We start from the raw sequence: 22,133 nt of genomic DNA on the forward strand, positions 1-22,133 counted from the left end.
GATGGTTATCTGCCATAGCAAAAGCATTTTTTTCCACGTGATTAATATCCCAACGCTTGACATAATAACACAGACCCATAGTAGTAGACACGAGTACTGTTGCCATGTTGTTACTGCACTCGAATACTCCACAACTGCGATCGTGTGCGGGTTCTTATTCCTGGTGACGGGTGAAAGTCATTAAGCTGTGTTTGCTTTTGTGATGAGGATATGTTTGTCTTTTACCACAGCGACCTCATTCTATGACAGCCCCCCCCCCCCCTAACATTGTTGCTTTACTTGTTAGGACGCAGTATTGCATAGGTTGTTGGAAAACCATTTTTTTGTTCAAAATCAGCGCGCCCAATTACTAGTGCCAAATACACGTAAGTTATCGTGCTGGCTCCATTCTCATTAAAGACCCCTGTCCATTGTAATAACCAACCCTTACTTAGGCCAGATTGTAATGTTGTATACCCATCGAGGGCCTCCAGTCAATCATCTCAGCTTGAATTTGCTTCGAGGTGATGGCTTCCATCTGGTTCCAGCCTGAGATGAGATTCCGGTGAAGGTCCTCCTTGCTCGCTCTGCTCAGCCTCGCGCGAGATCACGGCGCTGAGTTCCACTCTTTTCCGTGGTTCGTCAGCCACCACATGCCGTGCCAATAGCAACTACGGCATGCATCTGCTGTGACTTTGCATTACACGAAACAACACGGTAGGACGTGGCTAGAAGGCACCGAAAAACAAGGTAAACTCAATGAAAATGCTTAGGCTTATATTCGTTGGGTCTTTCGGCAAAGTCACGCAGATAGAATTCCTGCAGTCACGAAAGCTTTAGGTCAAGATTTATTTAGGCTTAAATAAGTAAAATTGTGCCATCTATATACACACCACAATGGGTTAAATGTGTAAATGCTAGCCTCCATAGCAATTCAGTAGGAAATAGCAACACAAAATATCATAAAAAAATATTTGGACCTGGTTTGGCATTAACTAAATGTTTGCCAAATTACAATTTTGCATGCACAAACCTCCGTTCCAGACCACGGGTGGCGCTATTTGGTCATTAAATCACATTCCACGCGTGCCACGTGATAATTTCCTTCAATAAGCCCCTTTTCATATAAAACTTGGAACTCGCGCAAGCAAAGCTTTATGAAAATTATGATTACATTGCTTAATTAAAAAATTCACTCTGTTGATTTGCATGGCGCGATCCCATGGTGTTTGAGCAAGTGAATGCATTGTGAGTAAAAACACGTTCAAAGAATGTTAACACGAACTTGTCGAACATTACATTGAAGGATGTTATTCTACACGTGCTAAATAACAGAATAAAAAAAAATATATCCATGGACCTAATTGCGAGTGGGCTCTTTGTATGGCATATATATATAATACAATCATTCTCATCTCTGTTATATTTATAAAGAAAAGCTTAACTTAGAGACTTACTGCTGTTTTTAAAGTTGGCCCAATGCCCTCCTATGGACAAATGTAGCACCTGCCAGTAATTTAATAGCCAATTTTACCCACAGCACAGGATCTACACAGTTTATTAGCGTGAATTGTGTGATCTTTGAGTGATAAACTCTAAAAAAAGAATGTCCTCTCCATAAGGACACACATTTAAAGTTGACATTTTTTTGGTTCACGACATTGCACAAAGATATGGGGGGGGGGGGGGGCTCAAACTGGGTCATAGATTCACAGACCATTGCTTGGATTTAGCGGAAAAGGGTCTCGACCTCGATATCAGGCATGGGTAGCTTTACATCTATCGAATGGTTAGATAAGACAACCAGCCGTATATGTTACTGATGTTGCCAGTCGTCTGACTGCTCTGAGAGTAAAGATTGCGTTCGGTTGGAAACACACTTCAGAAAAAAAGACCACCAATATGCTCGAGATTACACGCCGACTCACTGGCACCTGATCGAACGTCAAGAGAACATTCGTTTTTAAAATGAAGCAATGGTAGACGTACATGGTCCCATGACATTGTATATTAGATAAGACATCGTGTGCCTGAGTGCTCGATGGAAACGTTTCTTCTTGCAGAATCCCCGAAGTATGTCGAGGCAAAACCGATACAACTCAACACGTGGTAACATTACGATGATCATTAGTACTATTATCATATTTGATCTGCCATGCAATGCTTTGGAGATATACAATGTTAAAGCTACAAAGTGGAACGTGTGATCAGGTATTCAGATGGTGGGTATGGGACAGCTTTACGCAGTTTATGGATTTCGTGTGTCAGGCCTTGTTGACATAACATTTATTTTGCTCTCAAAGCAATGTGAAAACAATGGCTTGCGTACACGCACGCCTCAAATCACAACCGGAAGCCTTTACACTGAAAGTGACAGTGAACATTTGAAAACATGTTAAATATTAAGTTAAACAATGTTCTCACTCAAATGAGCATGGAACAGTGGATCTGCTCATAGTCCTTAGTAAACATTGAGAACTACTAGGCTTTCTTTTAGCAGTAGATAGATCATGGCTGATGATGATTATTATTACACCAGGAAGGCCCACCACACCAAGTATATTAGATCTCCAAGCCTCTATGCATTGCTTTGCTTCCCCGTGTTGCACCTCTTGATGCCGCCACTGCTATATGGGGACGTCCATAAATGACGTCACGCACCTGGGGGGGGGGGGTCAGAAATTTGTGACGATGTGTGACGAAGGGGGGGGGGGGGGGGTTGAGAAATGCGACGTCACGTCAAAATGCGCAACTTTTAATAAATATAGACAACACGTTCTACTTAATTAAATAGACTTTTTAATATATGTTTTCTCCTACAACATCAGAGTGCAGCGCCACATTAAATACGCACTACAATGACAATAGTTTAAAGCGATTTGAAGCATGTTTTATTTTTTTGGGAGTGTGACGTCATATTTGTGGGGGGGTCTGACTTTTTGTCACGCTGTGTGACGAAGGGCGGGGGGGTCAGAAATCGTCCAAAATCGCGTGACGTCATTTATAGACGGCCCCTATGTAGATGTATGTTTATTGTGTTCATGATACCATCACACTCTGTTTATCGATGGCTGCATTCTATCCAGAAAGGAACACCATAGCTAGTTTTAGGTGTGCTGATATAAGTTGACATAACAGCATCAGATTATCTTAGACTGTCCATAAATTAGGTGCATAAGTGCAACAAAATTTTTTTTTTTACTGGGACTGCATCTCAAAGATCATTAGTTTAAGACCTAAGAGGTTTGAGCAAACCTTAACCTTGCGATGTTAAACATCAATTCCCAGTAGCCCCATCCCGTCCTTGTTTCTTTCACACCTCCCCCGAGGGACATGTGTAATGTATTAATTTCACGATACAATAATTCAGTTGCGGCTGCAAAATTAAAATCACTCGTCTAATGTCAGCGTTTTACATTGGTTAATAATCAACACGTTTGATTTTTAACAAAGGTGAAAACAACCCTGCTGAGCAACGTGATGAAACCCAATCCATCACGCCCGAAGTGGACACTATTATACACTCCACTCAACAACATCATCTCTATGGTTCTGGATTTGAAGCTTTCGTGACTGCAAGGATTCATACTCTTAGGTTTTTTCTGTAAAGTCACGTAAGTAAAAAAATAAATTAAAATTAATAAAAGTAAAATAAAAATCACGACGTTTCGGAGGCAACACAAGCTTCCGTCTTCAGGTGGAACCGTCACAGCACGACTGCTGTATCAAGTTTGTGTTGCCTCCGAAACGTCGTGATTTTTATTTTACTTTTATTAATTTAAATTTAATTTTTTTACTTACGTGACTTTACCGAAAAAACCTAAGAGTATCATCTCTTTGGCTTCGTGCTGCACTTTGTTAACTTCACACTGGCTGGATGGTCACCACCTTAGGTTTGGGGTGGTAAATAAATAACGAGACTGGTTGATTCAAAGCATAATTTATTTGTTTTGTTTTTGTACATGGGCAAGATGTAGACTCCTTTGATAGCAACGACACGCTTTAGAACCCTTGTTTATTTTAGTATCGCATGCACGAAACCTACGTGAAAGAAAATGCACATTGGTGTATGTAGACTGAAAAGTGGGCAACGTATCTTGCATAAGCCGAATGTGTTGACCAAAAAAATATGTAAGCAGTTTAGTATGCAGCATTGCTTCCTGTTTTCTGCTCAGCAGCGTCATTGGCCAAACCAAACTAGTTCCTCAATAGCCATCGCCTGCCACTCCCTGTCCCGAAGCTTTCTCTAATTGTCGAATGCCATTACCAGCTGAGTTGTCTCTCGAATGGTGGAGAAAATGTAAGAATGACACGAAATGTGGATTTTGTTTTGTAATCAATTATTCAGTTGCGTGGTATGGTACTAGATACGGTAAAGTATCGCGTTGTATTGTATATGTAATTTCACAAAGTCCAGCGAATAAAAATGTACATGTTCATAATTTGCTATGTGTCAAGCTGGTTTTGAATTATGGGGATGATATCTGGTATAAATATGTCATGATTTATAAACTATACTTACAATTAAATGTCATAAACACAATAAACAAATGAAGGGACTACATTGGCAGTGGTGTGCGAACACAAAAACTAGAAAACCGCACGTGTCATTTGCGCTTTGTTATAACGGAAACATTGTGCGTGGTAATGTATTTAAATAGACAAGCAGTAACATGCGTTAAATATATATTTCTGTTTTCATGCAGTGTCACTGATGAACGGGGCATTAATTGTATTTATTTTATATAAAGACGTCATAGATACACTCTTATCACAAGCAGTGCTCACACATTGCTCTCTTATTTAGACAACGGTCATTTCGAATCTTTACGTCACGGTTGTAGTTAAAGCAGAATGCCACGATCTGCATAACAGCCAATGGTCCGAATGGCCTAGGCACAACGTTCACGGCACTACATCCAAGCAGGCGGCCAGCTTGACCGCATGCCCTTCTCTCCGCCAGGATGGAGCGGGAAACAGCGGCGGCAGCAGCTCGCGCAGAGACCGGCAAGCACCGGGGAGGCGCAGGTGCTGAAACGTCGACCACCGTCAAGGCGATCTACGACTACGAGTACACGAACGCGAATGGGCGGCGCATCGTCATGGTCGAAGGCGACGTCTACCATCTCGTCCAGAAGCGAAATGACGAGTGGTGGCAGGTGCGCAAGCCGGGCGAGCCGTCGCCCTTCTACGTGCCGGTGGTCTACGTGGTGGAGCTGACCGCCGACTGCGACTCGCCAACGGCCCAAGGGGATGCCCGTGGCGTCAAGGAGGACCCTGCCACGTGCGATGATCGTCACGTGGACGCGAAGGAAGGGCAGAGGGTGATGAGTCTGGAGGGCCTGGGCCATGAACAGGAATCTTCCTCTGGCAGTATTTCAGAGGCTGGCAGGCTCAGCTGTGATGGTTCGAGTCCGGGCAGCCCAATGATGGAATACGAACAATCGGTCAGATCGAGAAACAGAAGCCTTCGCTGCTCCTCATCAGGCAATAGTGTCAGCGATGCCAGAGAGTGTTTTGGGAATTACAGCTCTACAAGAAGAAAAAGTACAGTTAGTGATACGAGCTCATCTAAAACCAGTCTGGTATGTATGACGTTTAAACATGGGTCTCTAAAATCAATATATATATGTTTTGCTTTATCCTTCATTCACTAACTATCTACAAATATAACGTTTACATCAAACAGAAAAGGCCTAGATGTTCCGTTTGATCATGACGATGATGATTATGAAAGAGAAGCTATGGTTCTGTCCTGTTGACATCCACAGAGTGAAATCGCTAGTGCGTGTATATTTTAAAGATTCCTTATTGTTGCGTAAGCAAAAAGAGGGGTGTAATCCGCCACGTAACAGTGGCACATTCTAGAGGCGCGTGCCAAGCAAGGGGTTATCTCGAGAAGCATCGATCCCAAAGCCAGCGCACTCACGTACTCAGACACGAGCACGTGATTAATATAGCAAGTATTAATAATGAGTTGAAGAAAAATGAAAAATTTATAACCTTCACAATCAGTGTATTTAAGAATGTTTGGTTGCTACAAGTTGCATAAGTCACTTAAAACCATGTTGAGGATTCTTAGGATTAAGTGTAAATGCCAAAGGCATCAGCAGCCAAACAAAAGCAATTTAGCAAAGATTATTATTGTTAAGCTTGTTTACCCACGAATGCCTCGAAGATTGTTACGACTGTTTCAAAAGGGTCCTGTCAACGTTTGCAGTAGTGGTGCGATGCTGCTACGTGTAATCACGATTGAGTCATTTGTTGGTAAATTTTCAGCATTGGGATGTTGAGGCCAGGTACATGGTATGTTTTTGCGAGCTATGTGAGGAAGCGGTAGAACCCAGAGGAAACTCGTGCAGAACATGGGGAGAACATGTAAACTCGACACAAACAGTCACTCGAGTGCTGTGAGGCACAACTCCGATTAGCACATTCGATTGGCTACGTACGGTGCGAAAGAAGTTCAACATGCATCATCTGTTACCACTGCGCCACGCTGCCGCCCAACGATCCTCACAGTAGCGGGAGAAACGCCCCAAGATGTCCTTCAAGGCGCCCTCACTCATTCCTTGAACAGGAACATTCTTCAATATTTAGTTGGGGATCATATACGGTATATCTGTATCACTATAATCTCTGCCAACACATCACTTCAAATATATATTAAATACCAATTACCCGCACATGGAGATAAAAAAAAGAATCAAATATCATACAGTCGCCAAAAAATTGGAAGTTCTGCTGGCGACACAACGAGGCACACTGCTGCCCCTGTGCCTGCCCACCACGTGACTACCACCACGTCGCTCACCTCACGCCTGACGGCCAGCAACACACAAGCGCCTCGACCATAAGGGACCGCTGGCTGCGTGGTGTTCATGCAATTACTCGCCCCGTCAAGTGGTGCAATGAACTGTCGTGATTCATGCTCAACGTATCATTCGGGGGTGGTTCTGTCTTGTTTTCGCCATCTCACTTGCATCGCATCCGGCTCATTTTGTCTTATTTGTTTTATTAGCTTTGTTAGACTGCAACCGATGGGGTGTTCTTTCACAATCATTAGTTTATGAAGTGATGATGATAAATACCTTCACAAACCATCGCATTTACAAACTGTGGGTCACTGCAAGTTGCCTGAGCTAAAACATGACTGTGTTTAGGGTTCTTAGCAGTGTAAATGTCAAAGGTTACAAGAGCGTAACTTATCAAAGAGCCAAACATTTGCGAGAATAATGTACCAAGTTGTACCGCACGGCTGCCTTGCAATAATTACCATTGGTGCCATGCCGCCGTCTGGTGAGGTTTGTGTGGTGTGTGGTTACGGAACCTAAGGACCTTGAGTTCAAACTTGTATCTCGATTTCAAATCTTAAGTGCCACGAGTTCAAATGTTTATCAAGTGCCATTTTTTAGGTAATACACATCAAAGCAGCACGTGAAATCGTGATCAAAACCGAGGGACTTTGAAAGATCCTAGAACCATCCTGCATAAAGGACACAACTGTCAGATCAGGTCAGAACTGTGTATCAGATTAAAAAAAATTACATATACATTCCACACACGTGTAAGGGTGGCTGTAAAGTAGGAACTGCTCACATTCCAATGCTTCTACGTACAAGGTGCCTTCATAAATTGTCCACATGTCACAATTTAAGAAAATATCAGACATTCAAACAGCAATTAGGAATGCATGCACAGATGTCTGTATGTTGAACTTCGTTTCGCACCGTACGTAGCCAAACCGCTCTAATCGGAGGGTGCGCACTGACACATCCAAGCATGGGTAGGTGGCTTCTGGTTGGAATGGGGCAATAGCCATGACAATTTGTCCTGGTGATGTATAATTATCTAACAGAGAGTGCGGTTATATATCATATGAATCTTCAACGAAAATTTTTCTCAGACGTGTAGTGCAGTGATGAGCACACTGCGCCATGATTCCTGGCCACAGCTCGCGTTCAACGGCGATTGATATCTGAATTGGCCTCTAACCAGCGTGGTGAGGGTACGGCCAGACAGCCCTCGTGATGGCGTAGCGTGCGGAGGCCTTCATCCAACAGTGGGTTGATAAAGGGACGTGAATAATTATCACTACAATATGTTGAATGCACATACACTGCGTTTTGTATGTATACAAATTGGCACAACACAGGCAAATGGCTGCAACCCAAAACGAGGCTGGTTTAAGTCCGATATCTGTGTGCTCAAGATATCAATTCGGTAAATACACACCTACAGGCATGACGTGTACACCTCCACACGGTTTTAATATCACATCTATCACGTTAGTAATATACTCTACAGTACTAAAATAGTGTTTATATAGCGTGTGTGCAATCGTTGAAAAAAAAACGGGAGGGGGAAATTAATTTCATGGAAATGACCTTCAACAAAAAAATCCCTTAAATGCACAGAAACTATCTTGCACAAACCCAACCACAAATTACACATTGTGCAGCCTCTTCGCTCAGTTCTCATTTTCGCCGACTTCAGCATCCCACAGGAAGTTTTGCCACACAACCACGTGTTACTCGACTTCCTTATCACTGACAGTTTATTTAACAAAATAATATATATACAGTGTATGCAAATACACAACCCCCATTGATGTCCAGCACGCAAGCGTGTTTCAGTGTCAACAGCACACTTGTATTTAAATGAGAAAACCTCAAGTATATGTGTGGATACCAACGTGACTGTTTACATGATCTACTCTGACATATAACATTGCTGTGCCTATGGTGTACGTATGAAAAAACAAAGGCTTGAGACTCGATTGCATATCATTCTTGGCACATTCATATATTTAGTGTATATGCTGCACATTCAAGTGTGGACCTAAATGTATATCTGTTAATTAGTCAACATTTTAGTCTCATGTAGTCTCAATATTGATGATGACTGTAGAATTCCAGTCAAGTCTTAGCCTGTCGATTTAATTTCAGTCATTAAAAAAATGCTGAATATATTGCCGTTAATTTTGTCTACATTTAATGCATGAATGAAATTCACAAACTAAGAATTGACTCACATTTCACAGATTGCCTGCGACCAGTCTGAGTCTGCGGGGAATAACTAAATGAACGCTGGTTCGCAAATAGCCACGAAATTCCGTGAATACGGACGGTCTGAAGTTCTACGCGTCACACCACGGTAGTAGACACGGCAGTAGTAGCAGCATCATTGTGAAAGTTCGTGCTGGGAAATGCAATGTGCCCCGGGGAAGCTAACCAGCATATATACCTGTTTGCCCGAACTCCCCAACTCCGTAATCTAACGATCACCGCGTGTCTCTCTCTTTCTCTCTCCACTCTCCCTTCCCCACTTCACATATACCTGGGCGGACATGGCACAGAAGACAAGGCTGTTGTCGGCCACCGAAGACAGCGAAGTATTCGACTTGAGTTCCCCTACGAACGTGAGAATAACCTCGTTACGCTTCCGTGAACGCACACACACACAGAGAGAGAGACTCTCTTGCACTTTGGAAAACTTGGCTGGGGAAAGGAGTAAATGATACAAGTAACCGCAACAAAACACAGCATTCCACAGTTAATTACCCACATGTGTGGCCTTTCTAATGCCTCCTTAGAACGCATACAGGTGCGCGCATCAACTTCCCAGAGGTCTATCACGTGGTTTTTTGTTGTTGTTGTTGCTGTTGTTGTCTTGTGAACATTGTGCAAGTACAAAAACACGCACGTCCCGAGCACGATGCTGACTTGTTGCAGTGTCAGGAGTAAGCGAAATGTCTCCGGCATTGCGTGTGAACCTATACACGACATTGGGTTTGTCAGTGAACGGCGGTCCAGTTTAACAAGTCGCAGATGCAGGCCATACTCTGCGATACGACCGCTCGATTTAGATTCATCACGTTAATGTGAAACTTCTACATTCACCAAACTATGTTCTTTAAACTAAGCAGTGATCTGGGAAAAAATACATCATCCCACGACTGTGTACACGTGGTTATGAATAAGATATGTTGACACTGAGAGTTAACGGTTATGGTTACATGCGGTGAGCATAAGGGGGTATAATCATAGAGTTGATAGAACTTAAAGCGCATGCAGTATCAAAAAAACACACTACTTAATTATTCCGGATATTTTTCCAGTGCAGAATATCGCTGCGTCTTGCTGTGATGCAATGCTACGCACGAATGTGGACGTTGGCTAAGTACGACGTCTGTTTATGTCAATGTCCGACTAAAATGCAAAGCTTGCGTGCACCTCCAGCTAACTTTTCGCATTATACTTGCGCCGCTGTTTGACTCGCGTGTGTTTAGTTTACAACCGTCGTATACCCCGTGTACGAGTTGTACAAACCAACTTTAGGACCCCCCCCCCTACTCATAAAGTAGCCTTGGAAACTGGCTGAATGGGATCGCCCGTGTAACAGACAACATTACCTTAAACCGTAAGTATCTTATTTCCAAAGTATTCCACCCTCCCGTGTCGAAAGCAGATGGCTTAACTTTAAATTGCAGACCTTTATGCACGTTCGTGGAAAACTTGCTTTCAGTATCGGCTATCCTTCATATAGCCTTCCTCAACACCATTTTACACCTTTAATGGGCAGTCGTTGCATCGATTTTGCTGGAACATTCCAAAGGCACCTAGACGAAGTTGTATGAGATGAACGATCTATCGAACGCCGGCGCCTTTGCATTGTGAGATCGTGTAACATTGCGGAGAGGGCTGCGGTACAAACATGTGCACAGTTGCACAAGATAAAAGGCATAGCGTCAGGAGAAACGTGCATATCATATGACCGGTGGCTCTATTTAATTCCAGTAATTATGGACATAAATGACCTTAGTAAAAAGTGCACACACCCGTAGCTTATAGGCATTGTATATAATCATGAATTAATCAAGCACTCGAGAGAAATTAAAAGTAAATATTCGTCGTGGTAACAACTTGAGCGGGAAAACGCGTGCAGAGGGAGTGGGGACAACGTGCATGGAGGAAGTGTTGGTGAGTATCCTGCTGCAGAGTACAAAGAGGAAGAACAAACATTGAAAATGAAAAGTCCAAAAACATGATGACATTCGAGGGTCAATGGGGGTAGGCTTTTGCGCATGCCCTCAGTGGCAAACTATGCGCGCTTTATATAAACAAATAAACGCGGAGGTCAAGGGGAAATATTGACGATATATGTTGTATATTATCGTAAACAGTTATGCATACACACAGTGGGCCAGATGACACTGCGCGGCACAGACTGCTGAGGGCAGAATTACTGCATTTGGTCTACGTTTCATGGCATGCCAAACACATCCACACATGTATATGAATATATATGTGTGGGATGTGTTTGATGCAGATGTATGCATTTCACTACAATTAAAAATGTTGTTGAATACAACTAAACCAGGTTATAAATATAGGTGTAATGACATTTTTTCTAAAAAAGAAAAGAGTATTTCTTGGTTTGTGGAAATTCATTTGAAAAACTGGTGTACCATCGCTGTTTATAGCTCATGCATGTGAATAATTAGGATATAATATACGGTATACACTATACTACAGATATCACCAAATAGTGTATCGTAAATACACTACATAACTATAAACAGCTTCAAAGGTGAAGTTGATAAATTATGTCTATTTTACATTGACTGACGAACTAAATGTACAGAACAGTTATACAGTATATATTATATATTGGTGTCATTCCAAGCCTGAACTTATTCATGGGTTTTTTTTTGGCATATTTCAAAAGAAAGGTGGAAATGTCAGAGAGACCGGAAGGAGAATGTACAATTATTCTAGAACATACGTTATTTAGACACATCACATTCATTGTTTTGCAAGCTTGGGCAGAATTCTTCACTCTATGGGATGATAACCAATGGTCTTAACCTTTACTGCAGCCTTGCACCCCCTTGGTTCTCATCGTTAAAACATTTACAATGTTAATAAATGCTTAGGTTTGATAAAAAAAAACAAAGTAGTTACGGGGGTGCATCTCTCGCACCCCCACAAATGGCATCTTGCACTCCCAGAGAGTGCGTGCACCCCAGGTTAAGAACCGACGGTCTGGGCGAACAAAAGGAGAGGCAGCAGCCAATGCAGGAAACGTGTCTGAGAAATTCTAGATTTGAAGCTTTCGTGACTGCAAGGATTCATACTCTTAGGTTTTTTCGGTAAAGTCACGTAGGTAAAAAATGTAAATTAATAATAATAAAATAAAACAAATTAAAAAATTCACGACGTTTCGGAAGCAACACAAGCCTCCGTCTTCGGTTCCACCTGAAGACGGAGGCTTGTGTTGCTTCCAAAACATCGTGAATTTTAAAATTTGTTTTATTTAACTTTTATTAATTTAAATTTTTTACCTACGTGACTTTACCCAAAAAACCTAAGAGTGTGTCTGAGAAAGACATCCCCGCGCCTCCGATGAGCACGTCTGGCAACGTACGGAGCAAAGGAAGTTCAACGTAACGTACATTACGTACACCACGAAGGTGGAGTGGTTAAATTGGCTCGTGTGAAGGTGCTAGTTTAGATCGTTGCATCCCCAGACCGTCTTGTGGAGGTCTTCATCCAGCAGGGGAAAGATCATGACTGGTTACGATGATGTATCACAAACGGTATATACGCTATTAAAAGGAGGCATTCACGCGAGGTTTCCTCTTCAATCGGTGCTGTAAGTCTAGACGTTGACAACCGAGCATTGCGCGGAATCAAGTAGAACATTGCATAAATTGGGCACTTATTATTTATCAACCGTGACTCACATTTAATGCATACACCAGGTCATAAATCCTCTGTGGGTCGCATTCTTAGAACAGTGGACTTGAGTAATTTAAATACTGTGTCAAGTTCCGAAATCCATTTAAAGCAGGCCTGTCATTGGATAATGTAACGCAATTAATTACTTCATTGCCACTGGCAGAGGTGGTGTCACAAACCGCAAGCTTAAGGTTGATGTGCATTTGAGCGTGCAGAAACTAGAGAACGTGTGAACTACTTGTGATCTGACATACAAGAGTCCAACATCAATTTGCCACTGCTTTGCACAGTAAATGGGAATACAGGCATCATATACGTCATAGCAATTGTGATCATGCACAACAAATAATGACGTGACAATTGTATGATGTGAACAGTGTATTCATTTTAAGACATCACACCCATTTAGCTAAAATCATGGAAAGTACCTTCAATGGAAGTGGGAGTATTTGTGATATGTAACTGTGTTGAGTGCATTTCTGAAAGTTTGGCAATCCTGTTAAAAAAAACACATGAAAGAAAAAATATAAACGTACGTGAAAAGGTAAATAAAAAAAACAGGGCAACTTTGCCTGGAATGTTAAGTGAAATGCAACATGCAGTCTGGATTTTAAAAGCCATTACATTTTTTCAGTTCAATGCCAGGGGTGTACCCGCGGGAAGACGGTCACCGCCACGTAACCCCCCACAAAGTATGCAATACTCCATTATCAACTCGTACACCTGCGTGCAATGCAGGGGCCCTTGTGAGGCTTACAATGTGGGGAATTAGCCGTGGAATGCCGCTCTTTACAGGCCCTTTTGTTTCTGACTAGTCTTCTTCCACAATCCCCACTGCCCGTGGCATTCCCCTTGATTCAGTATTTTATTGGCAGCTGACAACTGGCTGATTGTTTAGACAAATGTCAGGAATCCCATTCCAGTTCTGTTGCATGCAGACGTTGGTTGGGCTTCACTACTATTTAGTATGTTTATGTTACCAGGTAAGTTCCACTGAGCTATAGAGATATTTCTCAGAAGCGACCTGGCTATCACAAATGATAGCCCACTCAAGTGGCTTATCATGTAAGAAAGTATAGCAGACAAATACTATGAACGCATGTTTCTCAATGTTGTGGGGGGAAAATCTCAGGACCCTGAGAAAAATCCACGCGACCATGGGAAGGACATGCAATCTCCAAATATACGGGCGTCAGGGTCGGGATCAAACTCACGACCTCCTGTATACCAGGCGAGGTAGTTAACATAAACATTTGATTCCACTGTTTGCGTGTACCTAACGCAGTCGTGAAACCCATTGGGCGAGATCTGACTGCTGAGACCTAGGAAAATCTTTGCCATTTAAAATAAATACTTTTTAATGTCTAGGGATAAATTATTCTCCAATTTGTTTAAGAAAACTAGAAAATTATATATCAAGCCGAGAGTTCACTTGAGGCGAGCTCTGTTGTGCACTGTGTGTTCTATTCAAGAGCAATGCCAGGTTGTTGAATACATATAAAGCAATGAATGTCATTTCCCTTACCCGAAGTGAACTTCTACACTCGCCGCATGAGTGTGAATCAATGTTGCTGATTGCAGAGGCACGTCCCTGCCACGAAGGGCCTCTTCTGTACCTGCAGAGCAGTGGGAATCGCCACTGCAGGTGGTGTACATTTGTTTCTGGGATGAATGAATGGACAGTCCCACCAGCGTGAACGAATATGACATCCAACAAAAGCGGGTAGCATTGTATCAGGGTTGTTTGGCAGGGACATGACGGTCTTATCAGGTTCCCTTTACGCAGAAAGGATGTCTCCGTGAGTGCGTTAGGATTTGAGAAGTACAGTGCTGTTTGTGAGCCCCTATTAAGGCGTGCAGAAAGCACGTTAGGTGAGTGTGGTCCGCATGTTACTAAGCCACCCCTGTCCAACTGTGCAGATTTTGACATCCCACATCAGATATTCATGTCAGGCTGAGTCAATCTAAGGGAAGCCCAGGGCAGTTTCAGATACCATTAACTCATGGTGTGCATGGTCAGAAATTAAATACAGGATACTGGGATAAAAAAAAATGCGCAAATAGCAAAGTGCAACCACTTTTCTAGTTACTTAAAACACACACACATACAGTAGTAGCTCAATTACATGTTGTAATTGTAGAGGAAACCTTTTCATAAAAACTAACACTGCTCGAGATCAAGACTCCAACAGCTGTGGCAATATTACCATTTGTAACCGACTGCTCTTGCAGAGATTCTATTGTCCTGCTGCTTTTAAAGACACAACGTGGCTGCAATTTATACAACCAAATGTGATACAGTATAAATATTGATTTTCACAACACGGGACAATGTTTCACAACACAGCTGCGAAGCGATGCTCTATCCCATAACAGGGAGTGTTTAGGAATGAAAGGGGAGAGAGTATAGCACGTAGGAGATGTACGGGCGTGACGGTCACTCTGATATGGCTTTCATTGTGTGAAATGTGTTGTGTGGCATCAATGAGTATGACGGCTTTCCTGGTGGCCAGATCTCAACTACCTCGCCTGGTATGCAGGAGGTCGTGGGTTCGATCCCGACCCTGACGCCTGTATACTTGAAGTTTGCATGTTCTCCCCGTGGTCGTGTGGATTTTTCTCTGGGTCCTCCGGGTTTTCCCTCCACATTTAGAAACGTGCGTGCACGAGTATTTGGCAGCTATACATTTTCACTTTGTAAGCCACTTCGTTGAGCTATCACTTTTAGTCTGGTCGCTTCTGAAAAAGAACTGCATAGGTCAGTGGGCCTTACCTGGTAACACGAATTGTTTTTTTAATAGTTTTTAAAAGTACATTTGAAGACGAATATACCACTGTGTTGTGGAAACAGGTCCCATAACCCCACGTGCTAAAGAGGGAAAACATTTCTGCAGAGCATCAACATAAATCTATTTAATGAGGTAATGAAATACATTTTAAAAATGCACACCAACCTATCACAGGTATTGCACATCATCATAACAGCCATGGTCTATCGACTGCTGGATGAAGGCTTCCCCACGCCATCGCTACCCCTCAGAGTCTTACGATTCTATGATCCATCTCCTGCACGAAGTCTTACAGCTTCATCTCCATGATGGTCGTGCGGTGCGAAAGAAACTCAACATACATAGGGCATGTTCTCTCTGTTGCCTGTCTTCCCTACATCGCCACGGATGCCAGTGTTGAAGGTTTAAAATATAACAACGTAAAATGAAATGTACAAAATTCTATTTAATGAAGTAAAGTAATGACAAAACTTTAAAAAAAACATGCTCTGGTAGTATATGAAGCATTGCCTATGAAACGGATTGGCCCAAACCAGAGACTGCTTTCTTTTGAGCCTAGTCTTAAAGAGTGTTAGACCAGAGGACGCCTAAAGGCAAACATCACAAATACAATTTTGTTTGCATGTTCACCACGAGTACTGTGTGTGGTTAATGCAGACAGGATTCCTGGAAAAAGGATTCTGTTTGGTGTTTTAACATCTTAACACCTGGTTTTATTGCCATAAAGGGTAAAACCTATTGTTATATACAGAACATGATCTGTTTACGAATTTAATTTTACAATCACCGCATTGACTCGTCCAGCCTCAATTTATTTTATTTCGTCAAGGCTATTAAATTATTGAACCAGCACATGCAATGAACCCATTGAGACACCGGAAACGTTGCCTCTTTTGTAACAGCGGCCACAGTGCTGGGAGGTCAGATGTCCAAGCCTCTCGTCAACGCGATGTAATTAAGGCGCTTGTTTTATCTTGCGCGTTCGTGTGTTTGTCGCTGGAACATGGCGCTGACGTTCCTCGCGCAAAATTCTAAATTTTGTCCCTGCACGGTATCCATGCCGCCACGACATGCCCCCCCCTGCCCTCCAAAAAGAATGCCCCACGGGTTGAGAACCACCGAGTGAATGTATATTTTATTCTGGCCAGGTGGTGCGGCAGCGAGATCATGCGACTCGCCATCAGTGCAATTTTTTTTGAAATAAATAGCGCTCACCCCGTGGAAAGACTCCAGCAATGGAGAGTAGAATTTCCAGCCACGGCTCTGATCTGGCAATGGAAATGAGTGACGCCCATTTTATCATTCGAGCGCATTCACTTGACTTGAATGTGTACTTTAATATCCCCATCTCAAAACTTTCAACGCTCCACGCATAACAGTCCCAAATTTACGGCTGGAATTTAAATAGCGTGTCTTAAAAAGGAAAGAAAAACAAGTTATTCGACAGGTTGGCCGAAAGCCTTTATCATTATTGGTATGCGGTCATACACGTTTGCTGGAAATGAACTGTGTGCTCTTCTTCTTAAGCGGAGCGTGCCTCCAAGGTAATGGAATTTGGTGAAAAGTGTGCCGTTGAAAGTTCAGCCTCACAATGGAGAGATGGGAATTAAGGACACGTGAAGGAAAATGAGGATAAACACAAAGGAGGGTTAATATCGTGTTCATATTTCATGACAAGGAACCACAGCGGCATGGATTTAATGTGTGGGTTTGGCAAGCCAGAAATCGTGGAGCAACTTGGACAAGCGAGTGGAATTGTGAGTGGATTTTATAGCGAGTGGGCAGAAAAGTGTAAACCTTTACGAGCGAGAGGGGACAAGGAAGTGTGTAAAGTGCCATATGGATGGTAGAGGAAGTGTTTTCTCCGTGGTTGCAGATGGATAAATCCACACGTTAGCAAGTGGAAAAAAACACCCCGAAAGATTATAGTCAATGTGCAGATGGGCACGTGATGGGCACATGCATGTACAGATGGGCACACGTGTAGTGAATGTGTAGATGGGGCACATGGGCATATTTGCAGGTTTGAGTGTTTGAAAAAAAAAGATTAGCATGAGCCGGCTGGTGAGTGGGTCTGCATAACTGTTCGCAGCTAGTGAATGTTTGAATGGGTGAGTGCGCGTGTCAGTGCACAGATTGGGAAGTGTGTGGATGGATGAACGTGATGTGCGAGGGAGCGTGCTGGTGAGTGAATAAGCACGGAAGTATGCTAGGGTCGGAATAGGGCACGGCCAACAGGATAAGATAGAGGCCTATATACATACTACGTCTTATATGAGGATCAGTGAAAGAATAAAAAAAAACTAACATAATATTATGTTTTTTTTGAAGTCCGATATTTATAGAGTATCGTTTTGTTAAAAAATACTAATCATTAAACACGATATCAAATGTTTTCACGTACATACCTTGTAACAAAAGTATGTCTGCGAAGTAGTAGTAACCGTTTTAAGTGTCAGATAATTAGAGCAAATAAATGTAAGAATAACAATTGTGTTACTCTACTCACTGCTTAACTGTAACATGCCTTGTAAAATAAAAGTATTCAACAACCATAACTGACCTCTGAGGTGGCCAGAAGATGACAGTTTTGAGCATTACCCCCTCGGATATGTGGCATTTCTCCAGGTTCTCTGGTTTCCTTACATATTCCAAATACTCATTCATAGTATATGCCAAACATCTACATTCAAATCCCTCCCAATAATGAGTCTTAAGACTCATTGAGACTTTCCTGGTTATGTAGTCTTGCATTGTTATTATACATGTGATTGGCTCCTTATATAACCAACAGGGTACTGAACCAACATATTACACAAACCCATGGCTTTGCTTTCCTGACACCTGAATAATAAAGCATTTCTTACCATGTGTATATATGTTGTATAAATATTCCTACCATGTCCGTGTCACAAAGCCATGAATATGTTCATTTGAAATGCTCACAAAATGTCACGGTTTCATTTGCAAACTTATTTGGTTACAACCCACAGAATACGTTTTTGTTCTGCATCACAATTAACAGCCAATAAGTTATCTAAAAAAACCGTTGTTCCGGAAAACGTAATGGGCGGTGCACATCTTTGTTGTTGTTGTTGTTGTTTTTATCCTGAAGGGCGAGGGTTCCACAAAGGACCTCGTGGAACGGGCGGATTTTCTCGACAATGACGACGACGGCGGTGGCGGCGACGACCAATCGGTGTGCAGCGCGCCGACGTCCAAATCGCCGCACGTGTCCCTGAACGACGACGGCGACGGAGCGGCCGAATCGCCCCTCTACGCCAACCTGGGCGGCAGCCGGGGAGAGGATCTGCGAGAGGCCCCGGGCCGTCCTCCGTTGGGCGAGGAGGCCCTCCGTGCCGTCGACGGCTGGGAGGAGCACTGGGACGACGGCGTGGCACGCGTCTTCTTCTTCAACCCCGCGAGCGGCGAGACCAGCTGGAAGCCACCGCGCAGGGCCGCGAGCACGTCGACGGGCGACCTGGTGAGGCCTCGCCGAAAGTGTTCGGCGCAAAAAAACACAAAGACGAAGAACCACCACCCCCCTACCAGAGGTCGCAACCGGGTACCCGATACCCGTACCCTACCCGATACCCGGCTACCCGTACCCGGCCGGGTACGGGTACGGGTAGCCGTTTGCGACCCTAGTGCGGCTGGGTAGGGGTACAGGTAAGGAATCAAAACCCGTTTGCGACCTCTGCCCCCTACCGCCCGCCCGGCCGGCCGCATCCCGCCACCCCACCTCCCACGTATAGCCCTTAGCAGGATCAGAATATTTATTTATTCTGGATGAATCTGATGAGCTATAAAGCTATTTTTCACAGATTTTTGTTTTTTCAGTCGGGGCGGGTCAGAACGTTACAACAACAATACAAAAACATGGTACGAGTGCAAAATATAGGAAAGGTATCATTCTAGACTTGAAGTTATCACTTTAAAACATCAACAAATACAACAAATTTTTTTTTGGTCTTACTAGCTAAAGCCCACTGAGCTATTAACTTATTTTTCCTCTGTGCAGGGGAAGTGTTAGTGATCAGGGCCTATGATGGCCGGCATGGCACACGAGGGGGGTGGAGTGGCCGTCACCCTGCCCAGCCACCTTTGTCTCCCCAGTGCTGATGTTTACACACCGCACCAGGTGCTCATTTAAAGGCTGAGTCATCCAAGGCGGAGGTTCAGGACAGATTCTGATTATTGTCACTGATGTGAATTCAGGTCGCCGGGTTCATAGCTAAGGTCACCGGGTTCATTACCAGTACACTGCAGACAAAGACACACTGACATGCCTCTGTATAAATGGGGCTATGATCAGTCTGCAATTTGCAAAGTGTTTGCAATTCTGCGTTAAGCCTCATATTTTATTCATATCTCTGGCAGCTGCATGGATGTGTCTCACACACGAGATTGTACGTTTTGGAAAAGAGCAATGAAAACCCCACTAGAAATATGCTGCAACTCTATTGTTCACACGGGGTTCCACTCTCTGCACTTGTAGACCATCACCAACTGCTAATACATTGCATCCAGGAAATGTCACATGGTTCGGCTATCTGGACGTCTCAATGAACTTGGCACTGGTTGGATTTAATGGAGGGTGGCGGCAGCTGTAGTCCGTGCAGGGGAAGTGTGAAAGGAAGAAACACATCTGCACAGTTATGATAAGCCGCTCTTATTGGAAATCTGCGGAAGCCGAAATTTGTCTAAGATTTATTTTTGGTGCTTTTATGAGTGCGAGTATTTTTTTTGTTTAAAGACAATTTATCGCTTGTACATTAACTTCACAGGTAGTTTTTTTTTCAGAGCCAATATTGTGATTCATAAAGGCCTTTTGGATTAGGCCGCACTTTTTTCCTAACATCAGACACTAAAGTGAGACCGTTTACACTTAAATAATGCATTTTATGAATTAATGCAGAATTCAGCCAATTGTAGCCACCGTGTTCATAGATTTAAGCATCCTTTGAAATGTATTCATATTCACAGGCAGTACGGGTACTTTCAGTATTCTATAAAAGCCACGTGAGGTTGGTGGTGCTTAAAGAGAATGGGTACATGCAGGATTAGCGAAAAATATGGGAGTAGGAAGATAGTATATGCAGGACATGTTCGAAGAGGGACAGCTAAGAAAAGCGCACGTAAATAAACCCAATTAAACTAAGCATAGAGAACAGATTTTATTTCATGTCACCCATCTGATGCACTCTACTCTTAGTGTTTTCAGCAGGCTCCAGTGCACTGCTTTGGATTACTATTACTAACGCAGCTCTGAATGCAGAGCTCATTGCTTCTGTTTTTGTGACTTACAGCTGACGGTGGAATGCAAAGATGAGCAGTTGTACTCAGAAATCACCTACAGTGACGCGGCGGTACCACATGGCTGGCAAGAAATCATGGGGACAGATGGAAACGTCCTCTACGTCAACGCGGAGACGCAGGAGCAGGTGTCACATCAGCAGCATCGTGCCACCTTCACAGGAGAGTCGAAGTTGAGCGTAATTTAAAGCTTTCGTGACTGCAGGGATTCATATTCTTGGTTTTTTCGGTAAAGTCACGTAGAAGGGAAATAATACAATAATAAAAATAAAACATAATACAATTAAATTCTCACGACGTTTCGGCCACAACGCAATCAGCCGTCCTCAGGCGAAGAAACTGAGCCGTCGGAAAGACAGCGTCCTCCCAGCTTAAGGGAGATGCGGAGCAGCCATCCACTACAGCAGTGTTCTTCACCAATTCTCAGAGTGGGGGGGGGGGCACTTTCGCCGATAAGACATCATCAGCGTGAGGGCCGCCACAAATTGAAACCACTGGGTTTGACAGCAGCACGATGATGGGCGGGGTTGTCACGTGTTGTGTATTGTCGGGGGCCGCACGTCAGGGGCCGCACTACAGGTCATCAGGGACCGCCAGTGGCCCGCGGGCCTTGCAATGAAGAACACTGGGCTATTTGATGGCCAATCACTCCATAGCATAGCCACTGATGACTTGAAACTAAGTGGTGCTCGGTTTTTTTTTCATCAACCCTGGTAAGGAAGTAAAGCTGTTTTGCCAAACAAAAAAGATTTGAACTCATAACTTTCCAAATGAGCGACAAGCCCTCAAAACCACGGTGCCAGCTAAGAAGGGCATTATATACAGTACAAAGAGATGATTATTACTGAGCGATCAATGTACATTCTATTTGTAAAATAAAATTAATTGGCCCGGCAAAAATAAAGGTCCAGAGGTTGATGGATTTTACTTGCAGGGCAGGGTCACCCAAAAGTTGTAATTTTCTTCTTAAGCGCCATGCTAGCCACTTAACATGTCCAATGCCCATCATCAGTGAAACAAGGTAATTTGCCCCACCCAACATTGACCTTTAAGTCTATAGAAAGTGGACAGCTACAACGTTTTAAATACCTTGCTTGTGCAGTATATACAATGCGCACAATAGCGACATTTTACATCTCTTTCTCTCTTTATTGTATTTCAGTGGACCCGATTTGTGGATACCGCAACAGGATCTGTGTACTTCTACAATGAAATAACAAACCAATCAAGCTGGGATTTGCCAAAGGTAAATAGTAGTTATATTCGTATGATTAGCATAGACATACATTATGTCTAAAATATGCTT

The 22,133-nt window shown here is 43.2% G+C and overlaps 1 protein-coding gene across 1 annotated transcript in view; it reads left to right on the plus strand.

The window, feature by feature from the left end:
* Window positions 1-4,262: 4,262 nt before the first annotated feature.
* The window catches only part of LOC144934346 (rho GTPase-activating protein 12-like), a 38,836-nt gene continuing 20,965 nt past the window's right edge, over window positions 4,263-22,133 (plus strand). The window contains exons 1-6 of the mRNA XM_078860030.1: window positions 4,263-4,279; window positions 4,943-5,564; window positions 9,338-9,400; window positions 18,627-18,995; window positions 20,821-20,955; window positions 21,990-22,073. Of these exons, the coding sequence (XP_078716156.1) occupies window positions 4,266-4,279; window positions 4,943-5,564; window positions 9,338-9,400; window positions 18,627-18,995; window positions 20,821-20,955; window positions 21,990-22,073 (1,287 nt within the window). The 5' untranslated portion in view covers window positions 4,263-4,265. The remainder of the gene's footprint in view (window positions 4,280-4,942; window positions 5,565-9,337; window positions 9,401-18,626; window positions 18,996-20,820; window positions 20,956-21,989; window positions 22,074-22,133) is intronic.

This window comes from Lampetra fluviatilis, chromosome 10 (assembly GCF_964198595.1).
Source record: "Lampetra fluviatilis chromosome 10, kcLamFluv1.1, whole genome shotgun sequence".
Lineage (NCBI taxonomy): Eukaryota > Metazoa > Chordata > Hyperoartia > Petromyzontiformes > Petromyzontidae > Lampetra > Lampetra fluviatilis.